The following is a 23324-nucleotide window of genomic DNA, read 5'->3' on the forward strand; positions in this document are numbered from 1 at the left end:
AGTATGAGAATAGGTTGATGGAGTTGACAAATATATGAGCTGTGACAGGGATGCTGTTAAAGTTAAATGTAAGCCCTGGGGTAAGTGGGAATACCCAAGCATCAATGTGTACATGATTTGAGGCGGGTAAAAACAAGTGAAAATGCTGCTAGCAATCGCCTGAAATATGACGTGGTTGTGTTAAATTTTGGACCAAGTATGATTTACAAAATTCTTAGCTGTGAAGCTTGTCATTCCTGTGAGTGGCTCAAATGGGGATTTTCTTAATGACTGCAATTTTCCAATGGGCCCCCTTTCACAAAACTCTCGTAAGCCTAAGGTCTTGTAAGTTTTCTCGTATCATTCCTGCTTCCTATGTTACAGTATAGGAGGTACGAATGCTACGAGACCTCAGCCTTACGAGAGTTTTGTGAAACGGGGCCCTGAACAGTTGATTTCGTAATTTTTAGGACTTTTGAATGGTTGTTTTCCCCTATTCTGTTCTCCCCCATTGACCAGTTCGTAATCTTATTTTGTCATAGACCTGTGATTATGGTATAGTTACAGAAAAATAAAACAGTGGAGGTGTTCTGGTATAATTTTAATATTTTTTGCTTTTCATACCAGATGAGGCAGAGTTGTCCCCAGTAACTGATGTTGTGAGATGGTAACACAATCAGTCTGTTCTGGTGAAACGCTTACATCATGGGTTGTCGTTCATGCCATCAATCACGGAATCAGACTTCATTATATACAATAGCACTGTTGTATTATTGGATGTATGACCATACTCTCTCTCTCAGTGTGTGTGTGTGTCTGTGTGTGTATCTGTCTCTCTGTGTGTGTGTGTGTGAGAGAGAGAGAAATTGAAGCAAAATATTACTGGATATGTTGGCTAGCCGGACTTAAAACTTACCAAATTGTCGCTGTAGCATAAACATGAAACAAAAATCTAAATGATGAAAAGCCCACATGCATATGTGTCATGACTTCATGCTAATACTGACAGACTTAATTCAAAGATCTGCCAATTTCATACATGCCTTGATTGACTTAATTCAAACCTCAGCTGATTTTATTCAAATATTGGTTGGATTATTCAAAGATCTGCAGATTTCATGCATATGTTCATTGGCATATTTCAAAATGCAGCTGAATTCATGCAAACATTACCAACATGTCTTACCAGGTACACATTCCTCTACATGACTCCATGGAAATGGAAGGAGAGTTGTAAACAATTTTGTTAAAAAAACTGAACCCTGTCATGCCTAGCTATGTATGAGGAAGATCATTGTTGTGTGATGCAGTGGTAGTGTCAGTATGTCAGCTCCTTGTCATTAACTGTCACTTTCGTGACAAGGGAGACTCCTGCAAAAAAACCTTTGTGACAGTTCAAAGTGTTTGATCTCAGATGTAGACGATCAGATTTTGCTCTACCCATAGGATGCACTGGAATGTATGTCATTAGTGTGCGAAGTTCCTGGACCTATGTTTCATGACAAGTAAAAATTCTTCAGGACAACTAGCTGATAAGTATGCAGTGTTGTTGGTGCTCGTGATGTTTTTTGGGTTTTTTTAAATAAAAAGATGTTTGACTTTTAGATGAATGGAATAATATTGATAAGTAAATCTGCAAAGTACAGACAGCACCACTAATTATTTTCCAGTCACGGGTCCTGTGATCTGGGGTTAAAATTTTAAGAATTTCTAACACTCTGTCGTTAGCCAGTCTGTTCTGAACATTCCATTGACTTTCATAAAGCTATACTTGGCAGGACTTGCGTATGAAATATTCTAACTTGTCGGTATGTTCTGGAGAAAGCATGGTAAATAATTCATGACCCAGGTATGTTTAGGTGTATTTTGATCATGGACCATTCCACTGACAATAACTTCATAGTGTGTTTATTTACTCTGTTCAATAAAGATGAGTGGGTATACTGCAACCATAGTATAGTCTAATATATAATCTAATGTGATATTAATTATCGTATTTAATATTCATAGTTTTAGAGATCTAAGATGTATTTTCAAGATCATATGTATAAAAAATATAAACATCTTAAGATCCTTTGTATGAAAAAGGTAAACATGAAAATATTAGTTTAAGTATATTGTTTTGTAGACATGTTAGAAACATTTTCACATCAAATAAGATATGTGTATATGTACTGAATATTTCTTACCTTGTTGTCTGTGGCTCCCTTGAATACTTGATTGTCTGTCTGTCACCAGTATCCATCAACGGTATCCATCTTGTGACATAACCACAGTCGTGACATGACTACGGTGTTTATTCATGTAGAAACAAAAGCTTAACTCTCCTCAGGGAAGAAGTTAACGTTGCACAATGTGACCTCTGACACACAAAAAGACAGGCCATTATTCATTTTCCTGTCTTCGTTTTCTGCCATTTTGTTTTCGTTCTTCAGTGAGTGATACCTCTTTCAGTTTTACATCATTCAGATTCTGTGGATTTCTTCATCTGTAAGTTTGTAAATTTACATGTAGTTTGTTTATCCATTTTTTTTATCAGAGCTGGATATTCTACATGAATAGTAAATTCTTCTTTGCTGTTTTGTTTCAAATTATTGAATTAGTATTCCTAAATTTAAGACTGATATATTATGGATTGTGGTCACTAGTTGTAACTGGTGAAATAAGACCATGAAGAACAAGATTATTATCAAGGGGATGGTTCTGCTTTTATTGCGTGATTATTCAGAGGCATGGATGAACATGGAGAATATAAGCCTGAGGAAAGGTATGGTGTCACGTATTGCCTCCAGCAGTTGTGTCCACTTCATGGTCTAGTCAAACTAGATGTAGGGTAAATTACCATCAGCACCAAAGGCATTGAAGCAGTGTTTATCGTGAGCTGTCTCCTGCACAGCATATTGTCAGAAATCCTTTGGCAGGACTGAACTTGTTTTGAACAGTGTCTTGGAAAAGTTGTATTGTTGAACAACAAAGGTAGGTCACAACTAACCTGATAAGGTCAAATTGGGTCTTTAGCTTCTGTTCTTGAAATTTGGTTTGTTTCATTTTTTTTATTTTTTTTTTTTTCATGTTGATAAGTATGAAGTATTGTTTATTTTCATAAAATGAAAGATTGTGACTTTTTGCATTATTCTACACATTGTTGTTTGAATATTGGATTGTTCAGGTATTATGTGTATAGCAGTAGGCCATGGACGCTTGCCTCATTAATCATGTAGTCCTGAATGAGATGGACTGGCGTTTTTGAAGAGAATTCAATAATGGAACAATATCTAGGTTACTTATATTAAGAGGTCAGTTAGTTGTGTGTTGATTGTATGTACACAAATGTTCATTATTCTTATATATTGGGGGAAATTGTTACATCATATATAGATAAACACAGAAAACGTAATTACATTTTAAAAAATCAAGTGAAATTTGGACCCACCTTACTTCCTAAATATCTGGAATCACTGTTGGTTACGTTTTGAAATTATTGATAGTCACCCTTTTGTTTCCTCCATGTGCTGCCATGATTTGTGCAGTGTGTAGTGTTGTAGTCCAGTAATGAATGTGGTATGGTCTCTCTGACATGAGCATGTTGAACGAGTATGGCACGCAGGTTGTGACAGAAAGAGGTTCCTCCTGGATATGCGATCTCTCGGTGAGGGACGGCAAACGCCCATTGTCCCCATCAGCATGCAAAGTCACACGACCTGGCCAGGAATATCTATGACAAAGCAAATTTTCATGAAATAAACGAATGTCATGTTGATAGCACAGGTAAACATGGCATACTGTCCCATGGTACAAATAAGGCCTACTTTCTCTTCATCAGGGATTGTTTCCTTGGGTTATTGTCAAGGGCTGTTTGCTTTCCTGTATATGGCATAAGTCATCTACAAGGCAAACGAGTAAGGGCGACAGGCTTTGAGACTGTGTTTCATATACTTTTGAAACCTTTTTCAGGTTTTTCATTCTTTTCCTATTCCTTACCAACTGATTGCGATTGACTGATGTAATCATGCAGAAAGTGACCAACAGTCCCTAGTTCAAACTTGACACCAGTTTACTATTGATGAAATCATTTAATTTTGCCTTGTAGAGAACACATTTCATCTTCGGATGTTTGGAACATGCCAAAAGCGCTTTGTGCTTTGATATATCTTTAAGAAAATTAGAGATCAGTCAAAAAAAGAACTAACACACATTTTATTACCTTTGACTTAATGGGTATGTTACCCTGGAAATGTTACAGAAAGTGTCCACAAGGTATAGTTTACCACTTCTGATGAGCTCTCCAATTGCAGCCTGTTGCTATCTGCTAAGTTCAACATAACATTCATAGTCTCGAATGGTAGTAAAACCCATAGATGAAGGTGCTCTTTAAGTACAGTGGTGAAATCCATGACATGTTTCTGGATCTCCATTGAAGCTCTGTATCAAGTTGAAATACCAGCTTGAAACATAACCCACCTGCTTCTCCTCACTGGTTAAGTCCGTGTTGGATCACCTTGTTAGTATATTGACAAGTGTGGTAGGCCCTTGGTCATATTCCATAAGGATAGGATGGTTTATTTATAGAGCTGGTAACAACAATGCCTTTACCCCTCCAGTCAGTCTCTCTCCGCCCTGCCCCCGTGCCCCTCCTCATTCCTCTTCCCTTGTAAACTACCACTCTAACTTTGCCTGGAGTGGAAGAGTGTCAATGGCACATGTTCACATCAGAATTTGTTATTACTGATCTTTGCAGACATTAGTTTTTAAAATTTCGCTGGGGTTGTTATTATTAATGTTTTTTGTGATCGCAGTGTTACATTGTGAATATTATCTGTGACAGCGGAGAACTATGGAGAAACTGACAGACATTGAGCTCACAAGCATTGACAGCACTGACCCTAAACCAAGGTCATTTGCAAACACAGATGCCACAGCCATCTTGATTCAGGTGAGTGGTTGTTTTTTTTTCAATATTTTACTGGGCATGTTTTACAATGATATGATTTGTTTTGTATCAGAAAGCCTTTTCTTTTATGCTTTTGGCCTGATAGCAGTCTGTGCCATGTTTCTGAAATGCAACAATCGCAGTATTATTAAGATGTTTGCATTATATTTTTAGATTATTGATATTTGTTTTATATACTCATCGACACATATAATAGAGAATGTTGGTGCTATTCTTACACAACAGGTTTGTGAGGTCTGCATGTGTTTCTCATGTGCCCTTTGAACTTCTCTGGGTCTTCTTGTGTCCAATATACTCAACTACTTGAATTCATGTAATAACTCTAAATAAATACTGAATATTATTTCCAAAGTGTAATCAAACAATTGAGGTAAAGTTTCTCAAGTTTTTCAGGCTGTAAGATCTGCTTGGTTTTAAGGTGATCACTTGTAATAACACGTTTTCGAGACCTAATGATGGACAAAATTGATGTCAAAATTTTGAGGAAATGATATTTTAAAACAGCACAGACCATGCAAATCAGTTGAAAATAGCCATTTCATGTTCTGTCCTAAACGTCTGCAGAACCCCTAATTTTACAGACGTAGCTACTTAGACATGCTAAGAGAGTAGAATTGTCAATATTGATCATAAAGTATATAGCTGGGGAATATACAAGCACTTGTCAGCACTGTAGGACCAGGGCTGGCCCGTTATGAATGTTACCATATATCTTTCACAATACACAGCAGCCTTAGAAATTATATGTTTTTTATACAGACCGGTGCAGAGGACTACTTCAAGTCATCTTTCAGAACTCCTTAATGCTGACAGCTAGTCCTGTTTGTCAAATGAGACAGCACAGTTGTATTTTTCTGTCAGTTTTATTCCATTCCAGTTTTTTAGTCAAAATTATGGCTTTGAAAACTTGCTCATAACTATGGCCCTAAGAGGACTACCATCACTGAAGGTTTACTTGTACTCAATAGAATTAAGCCCCAAGTCTGGTAAAGTGTCTTCCATTCCACTTCTAGGATGATCAGTTTATCAAGAACGTACGAATTCTTACTCTTGTGACAGTGATGCCCAAATACAAATTTCAAGATAAATGTGTTTGATACAGATTGTTGAAAATTGCTCTATAGTGTTGTCAGTAAGCAACAGTATATCTGTTTCATGTTATGGTTGCTTGGGTTACAGGAGGATGATATCGAAACTCCATATGGCAACATGCATGTGGCCATTCAGGGTGACCGATCCAAGATGGCCATTCTCACCTTTCATGACATTGGACTCAACCGTAAGTAAAGTCTGTTCCTTTTTCAATGTGCCATATCTGATTGAACTCTGACATAGGTGGTGTCTGACATTCAAAGTCAGACAGTAACTGCAGGTTTGATTGCTCTGTGTTAATCTTTTTGAGGTAACATGACATGATGTGAAGACAGATGTAGACTTTCAAGGTCATTCATGACATAGACCTCTGGGATGACCTCTAGGTCTTGGTTTTGTTGTGCCAAGCTCTAAGGTCTGATTTTAATGAGATTATTCTATACTTACCTTTGTTTCCAGATCTTTTTATGGGAAAAATGTGTTGTTGTTTTTTCAGTTGAGATGTTTTTTTAAATGGAAATGGTTGGACATTTTCAAGGAACAACAGTTTTTGGAGGGATTTTCAGAAGATAAATGCATAATGATTGATAATTAGGACTGATCAGAAAGGTATGAGAGGGACTGGAGTTTTCCACCTAAAGTTGTCTATTCATGTTCTTGAAATGTGTTGCAGACGCGACCTGTTTTCAAGGGTTCTTCAGTTATGCAGAGATGCAGCCAATTTTACGACACTTCTGTGTCTACCATGTCAATGCACCAGGGCAAGAGGAAGGAGCTCTTCAACTGAAACCAGAGTAAGTCTAGCGTGTATATCAGGCACAACATCCAAGTAAACCCATTTGTGTTGACACTAACAAGAGAAGTCAAGCATGTGTATCACTCACAACTGAGGAAAGTCATCTGTGTCAATGCTAACAAGGGTTACTCAAGCATGTGTATCACTCACAACTGAGGAAAGACATCTGTGTCAATGCTAACAAGAGTAAGTCTAGCATATGTTACTGTGTATCACTCACAACTGAGGAAAGCCATCTGTGTCACTGCTAACAAGAGTAAGTCTAGCATATGTTACTGTGTATCACTCACAACTGAGGAAAGCCATCTGTGTCACTGCTAACAAGAGTAAGTCTAGCATATGTTACTGTGTATCACTCACAACTGAGGAAAGCCATCTGTGTCAATGCTAACAAGGGTAAGTCTAACATATGTTACTGTGTATCACTCACAACTGAGGAAAGCCATCTGTGTCACTGCTAACAAGGGTAAGTCTAGCATATGTTACTGTGTATCACTCACAACTGAGGAAAGCCATCTGTGTCACTGCTAACAAGGGTAAGTCTAGCATATGTTACTGTGTATCACTCACAACTGAGGAAAGCCATCTGTGTCACTGCTAACAAGGGTAAGTCTAGCATATGTTACTGTGTATCACTCACAACTGAGGAAAGCCATCTGTGTCAATGCTAACAAGGGTAAGTCTATCATATGTTACTGTGTATCACTCACAACTGAGGAAAGCCATCTGTGTCACTGCTAACAAGGGTAAGTCTATCATATGTTACTGTGTATCACTCACAACTGAGGAAAGCCATCTGTGTCACTGCTAACAAGGGTAAGTCTAGCATATGTTACTGTGTATCACTCACAACTGAGGAAAGCCATCTGTGTCACTGCTAACAAGGGTAAGTCTAGCATATGTTACTGTGTATCACTCACAACTGAGGAAAGCCATCTGTGTCACTGCTAACAAGGGTAAGTCTAGCATATGTTACTGTGTATCACTCACAACTGAGGAAAGCCATCTGTGTCAATGCTAACAAGGGTAAGTCTAGTATATGTATCACTCACAACTGAGGAAAGCCATCACTCTCAATGCCAGCAAGAGCAAGTCTTGCACGTGCATTGTTACACAGTAGCAGTTCAGCCACCTGTGTCAATGCTAGGAAGAGTAAGTCTGTAGTAGCCACAAGAGCCAATTGCAGAAAGCTGTGTTAGCACAAAGACAGTACTTCAAGCGCTTTCATCACCTACAGCAACAGTGTAGCCACTCATGGCAGCATCCACTGAAGAGTATGGCTGCTGTTAACATCGTTCCACCAAAAATCAATGTCAGCTCTGCCATAGTTACCAGGCCGGCACATCACCCATGTGATACTTCTCATATCAGCTCTGCCATAGTTACATATAGTTTCACATATCAGCAAAGTCCTCTGTAGCATACAACAGCGTGACACAACCTTATGTCTGTAAGAACGCATGTTGCAATGGAATGACTAAAATGTGTTAGTGATGAGTCAGTTGTCCAATAGGGTTGTTAACTGTAAACATATCAGAGCCCATCAAAGCCCAGATTACTTTATGACAGATACGAAGAGCGTCATTATTAAGTTCTACTCAACCTGTGATCTCAGACAGGTGTTCTGCCCCAAATATCTTTCCATATTTAGTGAATATGTGGGAGATAGTTTACGAACATGAAGGGGATGTCAGCAAAATCTGTAATTGAACAGTATGGTTAAACATTTACGATATCCTGCCACATCCAGCCAGCATTCTAATATACGTGTAAGAGGCTTATACGTTTTGGATTTTGGGAATGGCTGCTTTATGTTCTTGCTATGTTCTGTTTTGTTCCAAGGTAAGGTCAGCTTGCTAAAAAAAAGCACCTGCATTAGTGAAAAAGTAGTTAACGTAAAAGCCATGTTATATAATTACAATATTGATTGTAGTTTTAACCGTGTATTTAAATACTTTTGCATTGACAGCCTTGTGAATTACGTGAAATGGGCAGTGCTATTCAAATGGTTGTTCATCCAGTGAGGCAGGGTGACATGTTTTACGTTCACTCATTGGTACAAGATTACATCCAAGCTATCTCTACTTATGAAGAATGGGGTCATCATTCATTACAAGTATTATACAATAGATTGCAAAACTTTATTATAATTTATGGTGAAGATCATTTGAAGAATCGTAAGCATCTTGGTTCATAAGAATATGCTTGACAGTTTATGTTTTACTAATGTCTCTGTGTGAATGATTGTATTTCTACTAACCTGCTGTAGTTTTGTTAACCAATCTACTGACAAATGTTTATTTTCAGAGGGTATGAATTAGACATACTCATTCGTAGTGTTTGTATATATGCATGTCTTGCATCTTGTAGATAGTGTGTCGCTATACTACAGATTGGAATGACATACATGTCTATTAGCCTGTAGTTGATATGCAACGTATATAATCTCTTGCCGTTCCTCCTAACAGACACGATGTTCTGGGTAATCCTGATTCTCTAGGTAGCAGGTATGTAGGTCATGTGACTTGTGTGCACTGTGTACCACCTAACACATGTTCACGTCTCTCAATCCACCCTCATTGGCTCGTCGAACCCTCCTTCTCATCACAGATTTGTAATACAATGCAAAGTTTATTGCAGCAATTTTTAGTTTATATTTGCCATTATGAAGATTTATTAGTCACATATTTACTTAAGTTTGTATATTTGATAATTAGATTTTTGCTTTTAGTATGCCAACAAGATTGGGGTACAATGTATATCATGGGTCGAAGTCCATACGTTCCTTCCATGCAAGTAATGTTATACCTGAAGACGGTAAATCAAATCTAGAGACATGCGTCTTAGCGTCAAATGACTTTCATTAGAATGTAGTGAAAAATTCCTCCCCTGTCTTATTCTGGGAAAAAAAACCCTCTTTTTTTTTCATGCTCATTTTCTGAACGTTTGAAAACAACGAGTTGTTACTTGGCATCGGCAGCTAAACAAATCTGAATAGCCTTGTACACACTTTAAACATGCTGACACTCAGCTATTTTGTGATATATATCTATATACGGTTCCAATGGCAATTTACCATTCTTAATTCGTTGTCAATGTTAAGCTTTTTTGTAGTGATGCCTTTGTGTATAAGCTGTGGTACTGGATAGGGTGCAGTAACTGTTGAGCTTTCTTTTTGTTTGGGTTTGGGTTTTCAGCATTGCATGCATGGAATCATAGAGGGTCAGGTTGATTAGCAAAGATGCCTATGTTAGCACTGTAACACTGGCAGGATACTGCTCGCTGGAAAACTTGCTTCAATGATTGGTATTTGATTTATGATCATGTAATGAAATACTGGTCCAAAGCATTCAATTCAGTGGGGGTTTTTTTGTGCAAAAAATGAATGGGTATACAATCTGGGTAATGAGAATCATGTATGTTAATTGTAGAACAATATAAGTGTGTATATTGTATGGTATTTGTGGAACTATATAATCTCAGTGAGGTTGAATGTGTTCATGCTGCATGTGTATAATATACTGATGTTGTGTTGCACAATGAAAGTTTTTCTATATTGTTTTTGTAGTGCATCATGTTTAGGTTTAGATCAGGTTGGTTTTTATAAGTTTACAGCTCTTGTTTGTTTTGGATGCATGTTAGTCTCTATTTGGTTATACAGAGCTACTGACCAGTTGTTATGTTTCTTTTAATTAGTGTCTCATGTAGTGAAGATTCCAGGGCCCAGATTGTCTCAAATACAACCTCTTACATATTGCTCAAACAACATAAATTAGTGTTGGTAGATAAACATCAGTGAGCAAGGCTGTGTTGGTAAATAAACTGCAGCAAGCAAGGCTGTGTTGGTAGATAAACTGCAGCAAGCAAGGCTGTGTTGGTAGATAAACTGCAGCAAGCAAGGCTGTGTTGGTAGATAAACTGCAGCAAGCAAGGCTGTGTTGGTAGATAAACTGCAGCAAGCAAGGCTGTATCGGAAGTTAAACTGCAGCATGGTCCACAGTCAGTTTTCCAAATGGAAGACCTGTTGTTAGGAAGTACTGACAGTCATAACAGAGTTGAAAAATAATAAAAGCTGAAACCATTTGAGAGTCATTTTGTGGCTTTCTTTCAATGTTAAATGTCATCCCATGAATGGGAAGTATTACATGTATATTGTAACTGATCAATCATGAAACCAGGACCATTTGCAAACTGATCATGTTAATTGGTAATGAGACTTCTCACAGCTGAAACTCAAACCAGTTTCTTTTTTCCAAGATTGCTGCTTTTTTGGTGAAAATAGTATCCAAAGAACCACTACAGACAATAAAGTCTTGTCAAGTTAAATCTTGCAGGTTGTTAATTCATTAGTTGCAAGTTAGCTTTAATGTTTATATTTTTTCATATTTGTTTTCTTTTTAGACTATCATGATTTTATTTTGGGTGTGTGTATTTGATAACCATGTAATAATGTGTCAGATCCTAAGTATGTGTAAGGTGCCATGTCTTCACAACATTGTCATTGACCTGCCTATGGTAGACTTCTCTCCACACTAGAGGCTACTAGTTGTACACACACACACTTCAGTATTGTGTCCATTTGAATAATAGCACTCTACCCCAGGCATGTTAGGTTATAGCCTTAGACTATAATGAGAGTTTATCATGTCTGCCTGATACACCTGAGGACATTGGTCAGGACATGACCTGGGGTCTCTACCAGCAACCTGTTGGACCAGTCATATGCAGCTTAATTGACCCATTGTGATAACATGTATATTGCCCAGGGCTGATGTCAAGAACAATTAGCACATATTCATGTTACATAGTGTTATTTCATAAAGCTGTTCTGTGTCTATGTAATGACAAGTGCATTGCAGGTACTAACACTAGTAACAGGAAAAAATAAACACATGTGTTATTTTTTGTGAAATATTTTCACAGCGGATTAATATCTTGTAAAATTAACTTGATTCATCAGCGTTTCTAGATGACATAGGTTAGATATATTTGCATGCATGAGTATTTGTTGTGAATGTTGTGCTTATGTTGTGAAATATTCCCTAGTTTTGTTGATAATATAGTTATTGTTATAGTTAGAATGAAAGAGTTAATGATTCAAATTTAGCACCAACATGATTATTTTAATGGACCATAAATGTATAAGTTTTCTCATTTTTTTTTTTTGTATTTATATATGTATATATTGATTTCATGTGGAAGGAATTAAATTCTGAAGCATTTGAGTCATATTGTGAAATATTAAATCTATTTGTTACTACACTACTGCCTTCCTTAAAACTCAACACTGAAAATTGAGAGCGTGATCATAATAATCCTCATAGATTTCAGGTGTGATTCATAATCTCTTGATCATGCTTGGGGATTTTGATTTGAGGATGGAACTGATTCACAGTAACTTATCTTGTCCTTAGATGTGAATAAAGGAATATGGTGGGCAGACTTGATCAGTTATGTTCATTGTATTGTTTTCAAGTCTTGACTGAAGTATCCTATAGACACATTGAAGCATGATGCCTCACACACATCTGATTATGAAGACCCATCTGTCAGTGTTCAAGCCACATGTACCATGCCATCCTCTCGTGACTTTGAAACATCATGGGCTTAACTGGAATGTGGGCACATTGTGGAAGTCCTCCTTGTAGTAAGACCATAACACTGCTGAACATAAGAGTGCCTCACTCAAAGATGTGCTGCATTTTCACGTTGGTTTATCTTGTGTGTTACAGGTTTGTCTTTCCATCCATGGATGAACTGGCGGAAGGTGTTCACTCAGTGGTGGAGCATTATGGGTAAGGTTACTAAACATAAAGTTTATGTTACATGGAAGATATTGAGTAATTGATTATATGACATCATATTTGTTGAATATTTCACTTATCCAGCCCTTCTTGTGACATGTGACCTGTGAAGGTGCGGGGTAGAATAGGCCTTCAGCAGCCCATGCTTGCCCTAAAAGGCTCTGCTTGTCGTAAGAGGCGACTAACTGGATCAGGTGGTCAGGCTCTCTGACTTGGTTTACTCATGTCATCGGTTCCCAGTTGCGCAGATCAATGCTCATGTTTTTGGTCACTGGATTGTCTGGTCCAGACTCAATTATTTACAGACTGACGCCATATAGCTGGAATATTGCTGAGTGCGACGTAAAAGTAAACTCACTCACTCTTGTGATGTCTTGAGGACCAAATAGACAAGTTACAAGCATATGTGTATCGTCTATTTGATGAACCTATTGGTGTTTCGTCTTTAAATTGCATTTAGTAGCTCGTGTGATGAAGAGGGACATGCCTTATGGATAAACAACATTTGACATCTCATTTAATAACACATATACACCAAACTTTGCTGTATAAGTGAAGAAACCTCAAACATGAAATTTAACCCCATTTTGCTTCATGTTTTTCAACAAAAGGTATTGCCTCTTTTCCACAGCTGTATGCTCATTTAGACAATCTTGTTACAGGCTGAAGAGATTTATTGGCTTTGGAGTTGGCACAGGAGCCAACATCCTCACTCGTTATTCAGTAAGTTGTCAAAATGGTGGGAGGTTTTGTAAATAAAATAATTGCAAAAATGCAGCTGTCTTTATATTAGTTTGAACAGACACATGTATTAGGCAAATGTTGATAACTGATATAACTTCTTACATTCAAATTATCTAAAGTCATGTTAAAAAATTGTGTGAGCCTTAACGTCTTTTGACTGGTGAAAATAAGTATGCCCAGCAGTAACTTTCCATGTATCAGCTTCGTAATTGGCACAAATCCCTGCACATGAGCTTAGCTGTATTGATATGGACATTTCGTTTCCTCAACTTACGGTATGTAGACATGGTGCCCTCAGTAACTGTCCAGATGATGAGGTTTCCAGATTAGCCAGTTTTTGTGGTCTGGAGCTGTGTCTTGCCATGTAAGAAGCATGTGGTGACATTCTGTGGTTGTTTCAGCTGCTTCATCCGGACCATGTGGATTCCCTGGCGCTGGTCAATGCTACTGCGAGTCAGGCCGGCTGGATGGAGTGGGGATACCAGAAGGTGAGACCAACATACTGCAGGTCATATATAAACAACAAGTGTCTGTATGTATAGTATGTCTGAGGTGCCTTTTCCCCTTATGAACTACTTTCTATGTTCCTTTTGATTCCAGTTACCATTATGAATCATGTTGTGGTAAATAAATCACCTTCCACAACACTTTTCACTCATTCTATAATTTATGTTGTTTGAGCAATATGTAAGAGGTTGTATTTGAGTCAATCTGTTCCCTGGAATCACTTTTTTTTCTTTTTTTTTGATTGTCATCAACAATATAAATATATTCAAAACTGTTTAGTTTCTGTCCCTTTAATACATATCCCTAAATTTTTCAGATGAACTCCTGGTACCTGTTCTCTGGACAGGTGACCAACTTCACTGAGGAATACCTTCTGTGGCACTGGTTTGGCCAGGTAGGTAACCAAAGATACATGAGATGTTACACTGAATTCAGTATTGAATTGAAAATAAACCTCCAACAGGCTTCCAATCGTGTATTAGTTTGGGAAGATTAAATAAGCACAAATAACATTAAGGAAAACTTTGACCCATTGAAAAGCATTGTTACTTTATTGAAGGTTCAGATAGTAACCTAGTAAATATGCATCAGTGTTGGAAGTCATACAGAAATAATTGATTTGCTGTAATAATCTAAGTAGATAAAAACATCATCTATGTAAATGTTAAAACTGTCATTGATTGTATCACTAATATGTATCGATACTATAGCTTATGTATTTATGTTGTCTTTGATGTCTTGTGTCGAGTTAGTTGTGTTATTTGGTTTCTGCCATGTAGAATCATTAATATCCAGTGGGTATTGTTTTATCATCTGCAAAACCTGTTTGACGTCTAGAATATATTTATCTCTTTAGTTTATTGTCTAGCATTGAGGTACCAATATAATAGAAATCACTATCATTTGTCTCTTTCAGAAAACTCGCTGGGATAATCATGATCTGATTACTGTGTACAAAGAATACATCAAGTCCATCAATCCACAGAACCTTGCTCTCTTCATCGAGTCCTACCTGAAGTGAGTTGTCCAGCCTCGTCATGTTCTCTACACGAATACCTGGTTAAGAGTTGGTTTCCAGCGACCCATGCTTGTTGTAAAGGGCAACTAATGAGATCGTGTTGTTGAACTCTGGGTTGTGGATGTCAAGTTATCCAAATATCTAGCTTGATACTCATGATTGTCTGTCACAGGATATTCTGGTCCTGATTTAGTTTGGAGAGAGAATTAGTATAATTTTAGGCTTGCACAAAAGGTTTTGCTTGTTTTCATCTATTTCATTTATTTATGTATGTGTCACTTCTTCAGTTAGCAATTTCTGATAAAGAATGTTATTTGTTATCAGACGTACAGATATGAACATTGTCCGGGAGCTTGACCCATTGAAGAAAATGCAGACCAGGACTATCAGGTATGTGATCAGATGTGTAAATAGGAAGTTCTGGAAGGACTATATCCATTCTTTGGAATGGTGTTAACAGAACAAGGCAGAATACATGATGAAAACTCTTTAGGGTTATCCCTGCACACATCCAGAGTTACCCCCAAAGATGCCCCACAGTTACTCCAGATATACCCAATGTATACCCCACACTGCCCCCAGAAAATTTCCCTAGAACATCCCCTCTATGTTGTTAAAGCTCATGGATTTTAATGAGGGTCTGATGGCTAAAGTGAATGTCCCTGGGGAATCTGAGTTACAAGCTGATCCCCAGCAACCTCTGGACGTCAGTGTACAGCTAAATGGATTTGGTGGTCATGCTCGGTGATTTTGATGTATGTGGGGCATCATACCCCAACAGAAAACCCATGATATCAGTCACTAGATTGTTTTGCCCAGAGTTTACCATAATGGTCATTGTAATAAAGATGGAATGTTTTTTATGTACTTCATCTTAGCAAACTACGTCCCAGAAGATATCATAGCCAGTTCTTCATCATCCTCGATATCTTCAGGGTATACGTTCTGATAAGTCTCCACTATACCCTGGACGCATCTGGACGATAAATTTATTACCTCCCTTTGTTGGCTCCACCTTCTCACAGTAGCCAATCAGCTAGGCCGCCGTTATAACCGAGCTTGCCAGTGTCAACAAAGGTAGCGGTCGCAACTGAGAAGGTTTGCTCGCAGTGCGTCCCAGATTTTAGGGAAATCATACAAACAAATTGACAGGTCCGAAACTTTAAAACAACATATGCAAGAATGCCTTCTACCTCTTCCAGAGAACCTCTGCTTGGTTTCTGTTGCCAAGTATAATCGGTTAGATAATTCAAAAAACGAAAGTGAGTTATGATTGGTTTGCTCAACTTCCCAGCGTAGATGAATAGATAAATGTATCGGGCAGAGCCGTAGATGCGTCCAGGGTATAGTGGAGACTTATCGGAACGTATACCCTGGAGATATCGAGGATGGTTCTTCATATAATTGTTTGCAAAAATTCTGAAGCTTGTCAAGTTGAAGTAAATGAATTGAAGACTGTATTTCTTGTTCGATCCTCCATGCTTTTGAAAGATATTTGAGGAGGGTAACATTGTGTGACTGAATGAGTGTCTAGTATTATCTTGTGGGTTTTAGATATGTCAGATATGTCAGACTGTCGTGATCATGTATTAGTGTTGTGAAGACTAATGTTCCATGCGTGATCTCAGGTGCCGGACACTGATGCTTGTTGGAGACGATTCCCCACATATGGAGGATGTGGTCAACATGAACGGACGCATGGACCCACAGGAGACGGACTTCATGAAGGTATGCCCCATGCAATGATACTTTCACTACTTGTCTGGCCTGGTACAATGCCACACACATACTAGCATGCACTCATGTCCCTGTATCAGTGCTATTATCATAAATACATCATTAAAACTTATTTCACCCAAACCCATTTGTTCAGAAACATTACTTTTTACTTTTCCTTTTATTAAGGAATTGTCAGTTAATATTCTTTGCACTCTGACTACCCTATGATTGCATTTCTGAAAAGATAAATATTGTTAATATTGAAGTTATTGAGAGAACAGTATTGGAAATACTTCATGAGATTATGGAGGGGTGAAGTAGCCTGGTAGGCAGAGCATTCTCTCCTCATGCTGAAAACACAGGTACAATTCCACACATGGGCACATGAAGTCTGCCAAAGAATGATGTGGGTCTACTACCCTCAACTTGATTTTGACAAGATTTTAGCATGTGTTTCTTATCTCAGAGTCAGAAACATAACTAAAGTTTCCAAGAATTAAGGCTCAGACTAGAAGCTGAAATCTAAAAACTGCATGCGTATTGATAATTGCATTGTTTGAAGTACTTATTGTCTGTCTCTTACGTCCTCGCCCAGATTGCCGACTGTGGAGGAATGCCACTTGAGGAGCAGCCAGGCAAAGTCACAGAGGCGTTCAAGCTCTTCCTACAGGGCATGGGCTATGGTAAGATGTACACATGCACTTGTCATCTCATGGAGTTACAGCTTAAGTCCTCTAGTGTCAGAAGGCATTGTCAACACTTCTCATTCCAGTTTACATAAAGTTCCTTTTTTATCGAAGAACGCACTGCCCAGATGACAGTGTAGTGTCATTTTGTGGCTAATCTCAGTCAGGTAATGAAATATGGCTGTGAAATTGTCACAGGAGCCAAACAAACTCTGAACCTGGGATACAATGCCTCAATTATGCATTCACAGACTGCATCCAGGGTCATAAAGTGTTGACAATGGAAACTAAATTCCTTCATCTGTGAACATTATTCTTGACATCTAATATCTAACTTGTCTTCTGCTTCTCTCTCTGCTTTTCAAACATGACTTCGACAACAATCTTCTGTTCACCAGCGTGTGGGGAGTGTTTCTGCTGCATAATTTACCCACAAGTCTACATTACTTAATGGAAGTGATGACCTTCTTGCTCTCTTAGATTCCCTTTAGCTACACAATAGGATTAATCCTGTACAAATGTTTTCATACAAGGATGGGTGAAGATATGGATGACTTTCATTCCATTTGTAGATTCTTAAAATCAAATTTCACTGATCCAGTGATTGAAACAGGGCTCTAGTGTTAAAGTCAGAGATAAGGGAGATAACTCTTACATGACATTCTCATGGCACATATCACACTGTCAAGAATTGTCACTGTGTAATTTTCACATCCAGCTTCTTCACCCCACACCAACTCCAGATACTTTCAGTTTCAGGTCTTGTGAACTTGCTTCCAAGTTCACTGGCTAGAACTAAGTATGAACTTGAAGACAAATCATTAGTGGTCATATCTAAAACATCATTGGTCCTCATATATACAAAACTTCATTGGTGCTCATGATGTTTGAAACATGTGATTGGTGCTATTTTCTTTCTTTCTAAAACTCGCTTTGCACTTTACTACTTTCATGGATGAAATTACTAATTATGATGTCTTGATAAATGTTTTTGTGATTGACTTTGACTTATTCATACTTGTATTGTCATATTCTTATATGTTTTCAAGTCTAGGACAGGAATTTATAGCCAGTGCATGATGAAAAAGAATGTAAGCCTTTTTTTTAGAAGGAAACACCAGTCACAAATTTGTTTTTCAAATCATGAAATTAACAATTTTCAGAACTTATACTTTTATTCATCATGCATGTGAACATGTGGGGTATATGTTCATGTAAAGTTACATCATCTTAACATGCTGACGGATCTCCTGTCATGTCTATGGTAGTATGTTAAAAACTGATTTGACAAATATTACTGACCAAACATTGTAATTAACTTTTGATCACTGTCTGTTTTTATTTAATAAGTACATATAAATCTGTTAACACTGAAGTATTAGAAAATTAGTGCTGTAAATGAATGTATTTTCATGTTACCACTTACAGAAAATACTTTAATCACTTAAATGTTGAACAGAATATTGAAGCTCATTTTTTGCATGCCTTTTTTCCAAACAGGCTCTTTTACAGAACTATTTTTCGAATGTTCATGCACAAATACATTTAACTTTCTTTTTGTTTGCACTGTTTGATCAAACTTTTGAGGTGTATTGCCATGTTCAGAACAAGAGGTGTCTGCCTTGCTGTTTGCTTCTTATTTAATATTTTTCACTCCCTCACTCTGTGAAATTACATCTGCATTGATCCCAGTACTTCAGATTTACCTTAGAGTGTGAGTTTAGAGTGCCCTGATCATTTGACCACTTAGTCCCAGAAATAACCTGACAATAACTGTCAGTGTCGACCTGTGGAGCCCCTACGGCATAGCACTTCCTCCAAGATAAAGCTGACATGTTATATTATGGCTGAGATACCTGAACTAGTATTCAAAGGTCTATGGACCAATTTCAGTCTCTCACTCATGGGAGAAAATCAGAATTATGCAGAATCTCTGAATTCCGAATTTTTTAAGTGCTTGATTTTAAATGAGTGGTCAGCTGTTACTGGAAATGTACTGTCAGTAATCTGTGGTTGGGCTTAGTCAGAACCAGCTTTGTTCAAGAGACTGAAGTCAGATATATGCTGATTCATGTATCCTTCACTACCCATTGTTTTTATTTTTGAGTGTTGGACAGTGTGGTCGCCAAGAGGTTAAAGCATGGGTGACACTTGTCATCATATCCCATTTGCATAGATTTATGCTCATGCTGTTTATCACTGAATTGATTGGTCCAGGCTCAGTTATTTACAGTACAGAAATATATGGAATTAACAACAAAAAAAACCCAACAAACTCATTGATGTTAATTTTCTTTCTTACAGTAACTAAAAATAGCTAATGAACATGTGATTCCTTTTTGTTTAAAGGCCTTAAACCCAACTTACTCACTCACTCGCTCTGTTTTCATTGCAGTTCCGTCTTTGCGACAGTCCCGAAGTACTGCCGGAAGAATCAGCCAGCTCAGTTCCTCCAACAGCCTGGGCAATAAGACCGCTGCCGTCTGTTAGTGTCTGTCCATGTGTAGACCCCTGATATTGCCACTCCAAGTACATCAGCTCTGATAGAGCTAACTAGCTAGATTGCTGTAGCAGCTGGCAAACACTGACCGCCATCTTTGTCCTGTACACTATTTTGATTTCTCGGTTTGAGAAAGGCTGTGCACTCATTTGTGCTAACACAGTTAACTTGTGTTGTGAAGTGAAGGATAGGTGTGGGGTAAGATGTTATGTGATATATCTGAGCAGCTAAAATGACCCATCACATGAACTTGTTTCTACTTCTGTGGTATGTGCTGACGGAGTAAGTCATGATTTTGTTTGATTACTTTGACTAAAGGAGCAATGAGAAACATGGTTAACTTTCAATATTTGTTGTGTCTTGGCAATAACGTGTCGGTTGTTCCTGGAAAATAATAGTATTTGTGTACAGTGTTTTGCAAAGGACCTTGTTGCTTATCATTAATCAGGACAAATGTGGAATATTGGACTTTATTTTAAACTTTTAATCTGTATTTTATGAATTTTTGCTCTATAAAATTTTATTTGTCATTGTCACTTTAGCTAAAACATCAAAGAACAGAATTCTTCCTTGGCAGAAAACGTTTTAGAATATTTTACCTACAACTGTTGATAGACAACATGTATATAATATTATTATTGATGACAGATACTTGAGTAATTGGGGTGGAATATACAAAGTTTTACTGCCAGTATTTTAAAAAAATGTTTTAATATCATTGATTGATATAATTCTGCTATGGCTGTGAAAGTATTCCACAGTTTATATGATGGAGCAATTATGTCAAAATGACTATATCAGGAAATGCCGGCAGTTGCTTGCACTATTGTGAACATGATACTGTATACGCCTGGAAGATGGCTCTTGGATACACTACAGTCTTATAATAGTTGTAATGTAATCAAATTACTCAACATTGTCTGATGTTTCAGTAAATGTGTTACACAACATTTGTTTTTAACATGTGTGAATTTTATGCCCTTTTGTAAATATTTTGCTTCTCACATTTTTCATTTTAGTTGTCATGTGAATGAAAGATTTATCTGTACAGATTATGTCTATTACATTGAGATTGGAACATTATCTTGATTATGTTGTATTATGCCACAAGCCAGTTGGTTTTAATTATCTTGATTGTAATTTCATGTCTGATTTCTAGTGGAAAAAGTGTAGATTTGTTTCTACATCATGGAGCAGACCAGTCTATCAACGTACAGTGTCACATCTTGCAGTGTCTTGATTACTGTCTCGGGGCCTGCATGTTCTTTTAATATTGATTGTTTCCTTTGCACCAAATACGCTCACAGTCCTATGACATTCAAAGTAATATACACATGGAAATATGTATAAAACAAATTCCCTTATTTAGTTTTCTTGAAATGGACATCCTTGACTATCTTACAGAAGTGAAGGCATGACAGTAACCAAGACACATGAATCCCATGTTTCTTGGTTTGTAAGCTCTGTTCATAAGTTTGTCTAAAATGTTCAGTGTATAAAAGACTTGTCAGTGTAGCTGAAAGGATTCAGTTTATGAAATGGATGTTACTGCTCTGAAGGGTTTTCCACCTGTACATATATTATGTTCTGTTTACAAGACCTTGCTCATGTTTTGTAAACATCTATTTAATTTGTGATGTAAATTCAGAAGGAGAAGGTAATATATAATCTGAAGAAATATTAACTATGTCAGATGATGTCACAAGTCTACTAGGCACACTGTTGTAGTTGCATGGTCTCATTACCTTGGTGATGCTAACCCCCACAGAATGTCAACCCTTAACTTTCTTTATTGTATAATATTAGCTCCAGAAATGTATCCCCTGATCGTGATTATCAGCTGTTTGATTATAAGTCTTGGATTCAGGAGTATGAGAATCAAGAATATATTTTGCTTGTGGCGAAGGCAGTGTGTTATGTATTATGAAGGAATTTTGTGATCTAGTGCTTATGAGAGATGAATGCATTCCAACTATTTGTATGTCTGCTATGTATAAACACATTAATTTGGACATTGTTATTTGATGTAATATATTTGTGATATTAGTTGGACAGGACCAGTTTAATTTCTGTTTTTGCAGATTTACGTGATTGTAAGGGCAAGAATGAAAGAAAATTTCTTTTGTCAGTTAGTCTAAAAGATAATTTTATTGATATAATTATTTTCACATAGTGAAAGGACCTATTTTTAATCCAATATAGAAATGTGGGTTTTTTTATTTTGTCATTTTATTGTAACTTGGGGTATATCTCAAAATGTGAAAATAAACTGATCTGGCCTAATGTTGCGTTACTGTATGTTACTCCTCTCCACAACTTTTATCATATTAGTTCTTCTTTTACAAGACAAACCTTATGTTGATATATCTGTATTTTCAGACAAGTAGCAAAATACTGAAACACGCAACTAGATTCAATCTCACACCAAGTGCCAAAACCAATGCAATTAATGTATGCACAATCATTTCTGTACAAGTCACACCTCTAGCCCACAATTTGCAAAATATTAATTTTATATTTGTGGTTTCAAATAATTTGTCAGAATTTTTGCTTTTATAACACTAATATGTAACAAATTTTTTAATAGCCATTATATTTTAACGCGCGTTATATTTCATTTGCTCCTGCTAAATACATTTTGAGTTTTATCAAGTTTTACTTTGTACATACTGTGTTCACTTCATTACTGTGCGGACCATGTAGAGAGAGACAACTGAGAAGTTCATTGACTCCAGCATAGTGTGTAGGAATCTATTTGTGAGGTAATGTATCTACTGCACACGTCTGTAGACAATAAACAATGACTGAATATATACTCTGTCGTCTTTCATTTCATCCCATTCCCCATGTCTGCCAGTAAGTAGGTTCCTGTATCTATACGTTTACCATGATGAGTAGGTGAGACAGGTGCATGACCTGGATGGCTGGTTGCGTGTCAGTACAACCCATTACCTTGAATCACTGTAGCTGTGGCTAAGTGGTCAAGTATTTCATGTACATGAAAGGATTTTCAGTGCACACAGCTACTGAATGCATCAGTGGTTGGTTCTTTGCACCTGCTGATTGTGGACTTTAAGGTTTTTGTATTATCGAAAGTGAATAATTCACTTGTATATGAAGGACCTCCGTGAATCCAAACAATGCCATTGTCATTGGTACCTTGTTGATGTGAGGTTGAAGGTCTCATGGCTAAAATACTTTAGATTGGTACAAGTGAGTATCAGAACCAATACACATGGTGTCAATCTGGTGAGCAGGTACCAGAACCGATTCCACTATACGGCTCATGTCAAACCGATGGGTAGCCCAGTGGCAAAAGCGTTGGCTCGTTTCAGAAGACCCAGGTGTGATTGCCCACGTGGGTACAACATGTGAAGCCCACTCCTGGTGTCCCTGTCGTCATATTGTTGGAATGTTGCTAAAAGCAGTGTAAAACTAAACTGATTCACTCGCTCAAGGAACCAAGGAAGAATTTGAAAACCCACAGTGAACTATATGTTGGCGGACTAATTAAGTTCAGTCCAAACA

At 37.4% G+C, this 23324-nt stretch overlaps 1 protein-coding gene across 6 annotated transcripts in view; it reads left to right on the top strand.

The window, feature by feature from the left end:
- Positions 1-22607, top strand: part of LOC137257642 (protein NDRG3-like) — a 32728-nt gene extending 10121 nt beyond the window's left edge. For 2 of the 6 annotated variants that reach the window (XM_067794976.1, XM_067794979.1), the window contains 13 exons: positions 4805-4912; positions 6110-6209; positions 6696-6816; positions 9287-9325; positions 12551-12613; positions 13285-13345; positions 13768-13854; positions 14190-14267; positions 14790-14890; positions 15216-15281; positions 16520-16619; positions 17206-17293; positions 19692-22607. In XM_067794976.1, the coding sequence (XP_067651077.1) occupies positions 4805-4912; positions 6110-6209; positions 6696-6816; positions 9287-9325; positions 12551-12613; positions 13285-13345; positions 13768-13854; positions 14190-14267; positions 14790-14890; positions 15216-15281; positions 16520-16619; positions 17206-17293; positions 19692-19786 (1107 nt within the window). In that variant the 3' untranslated portion in view covers positions 19787-22607. Of the gene's footprint in view, positions 1-2393; positions 2470-4804; positions 4913-6109; positions 6210-6695; positions 6817-9286; positions 9326-12550; positions 12614-13284; positions 13346-13767; positions 13855-14189; positions 14268-14789; positions 14891-15215; positions 15282-16519; positions 16620-17205; positions 17294-19691 lie in introns of those variants that run through there. The other 4 variants (XM_067794977.1, XM_067794982.1, XM_067794978.1 and 1 more) reach the window with 3 other exon arrangements.
- Positions 22608-23324: the final 717 nt, after the last annotated feature.

Source organism: Haliotis asinina, chromosome 12 (assembly GCF_037392515.1).
Source record: "Haliotis asinina isolate JCU_RB_2024 chromosome 12, JCU_Hal_asi_v2, whole genome shotgun sequence".
NCBI classification, from domain to species: domain Eukaryota; kingdom Metazoa; phylum Mollusca; class Gastropoda; order Lepetellida; family Haliotidae; genus Haliotis; species Haliotis asinina.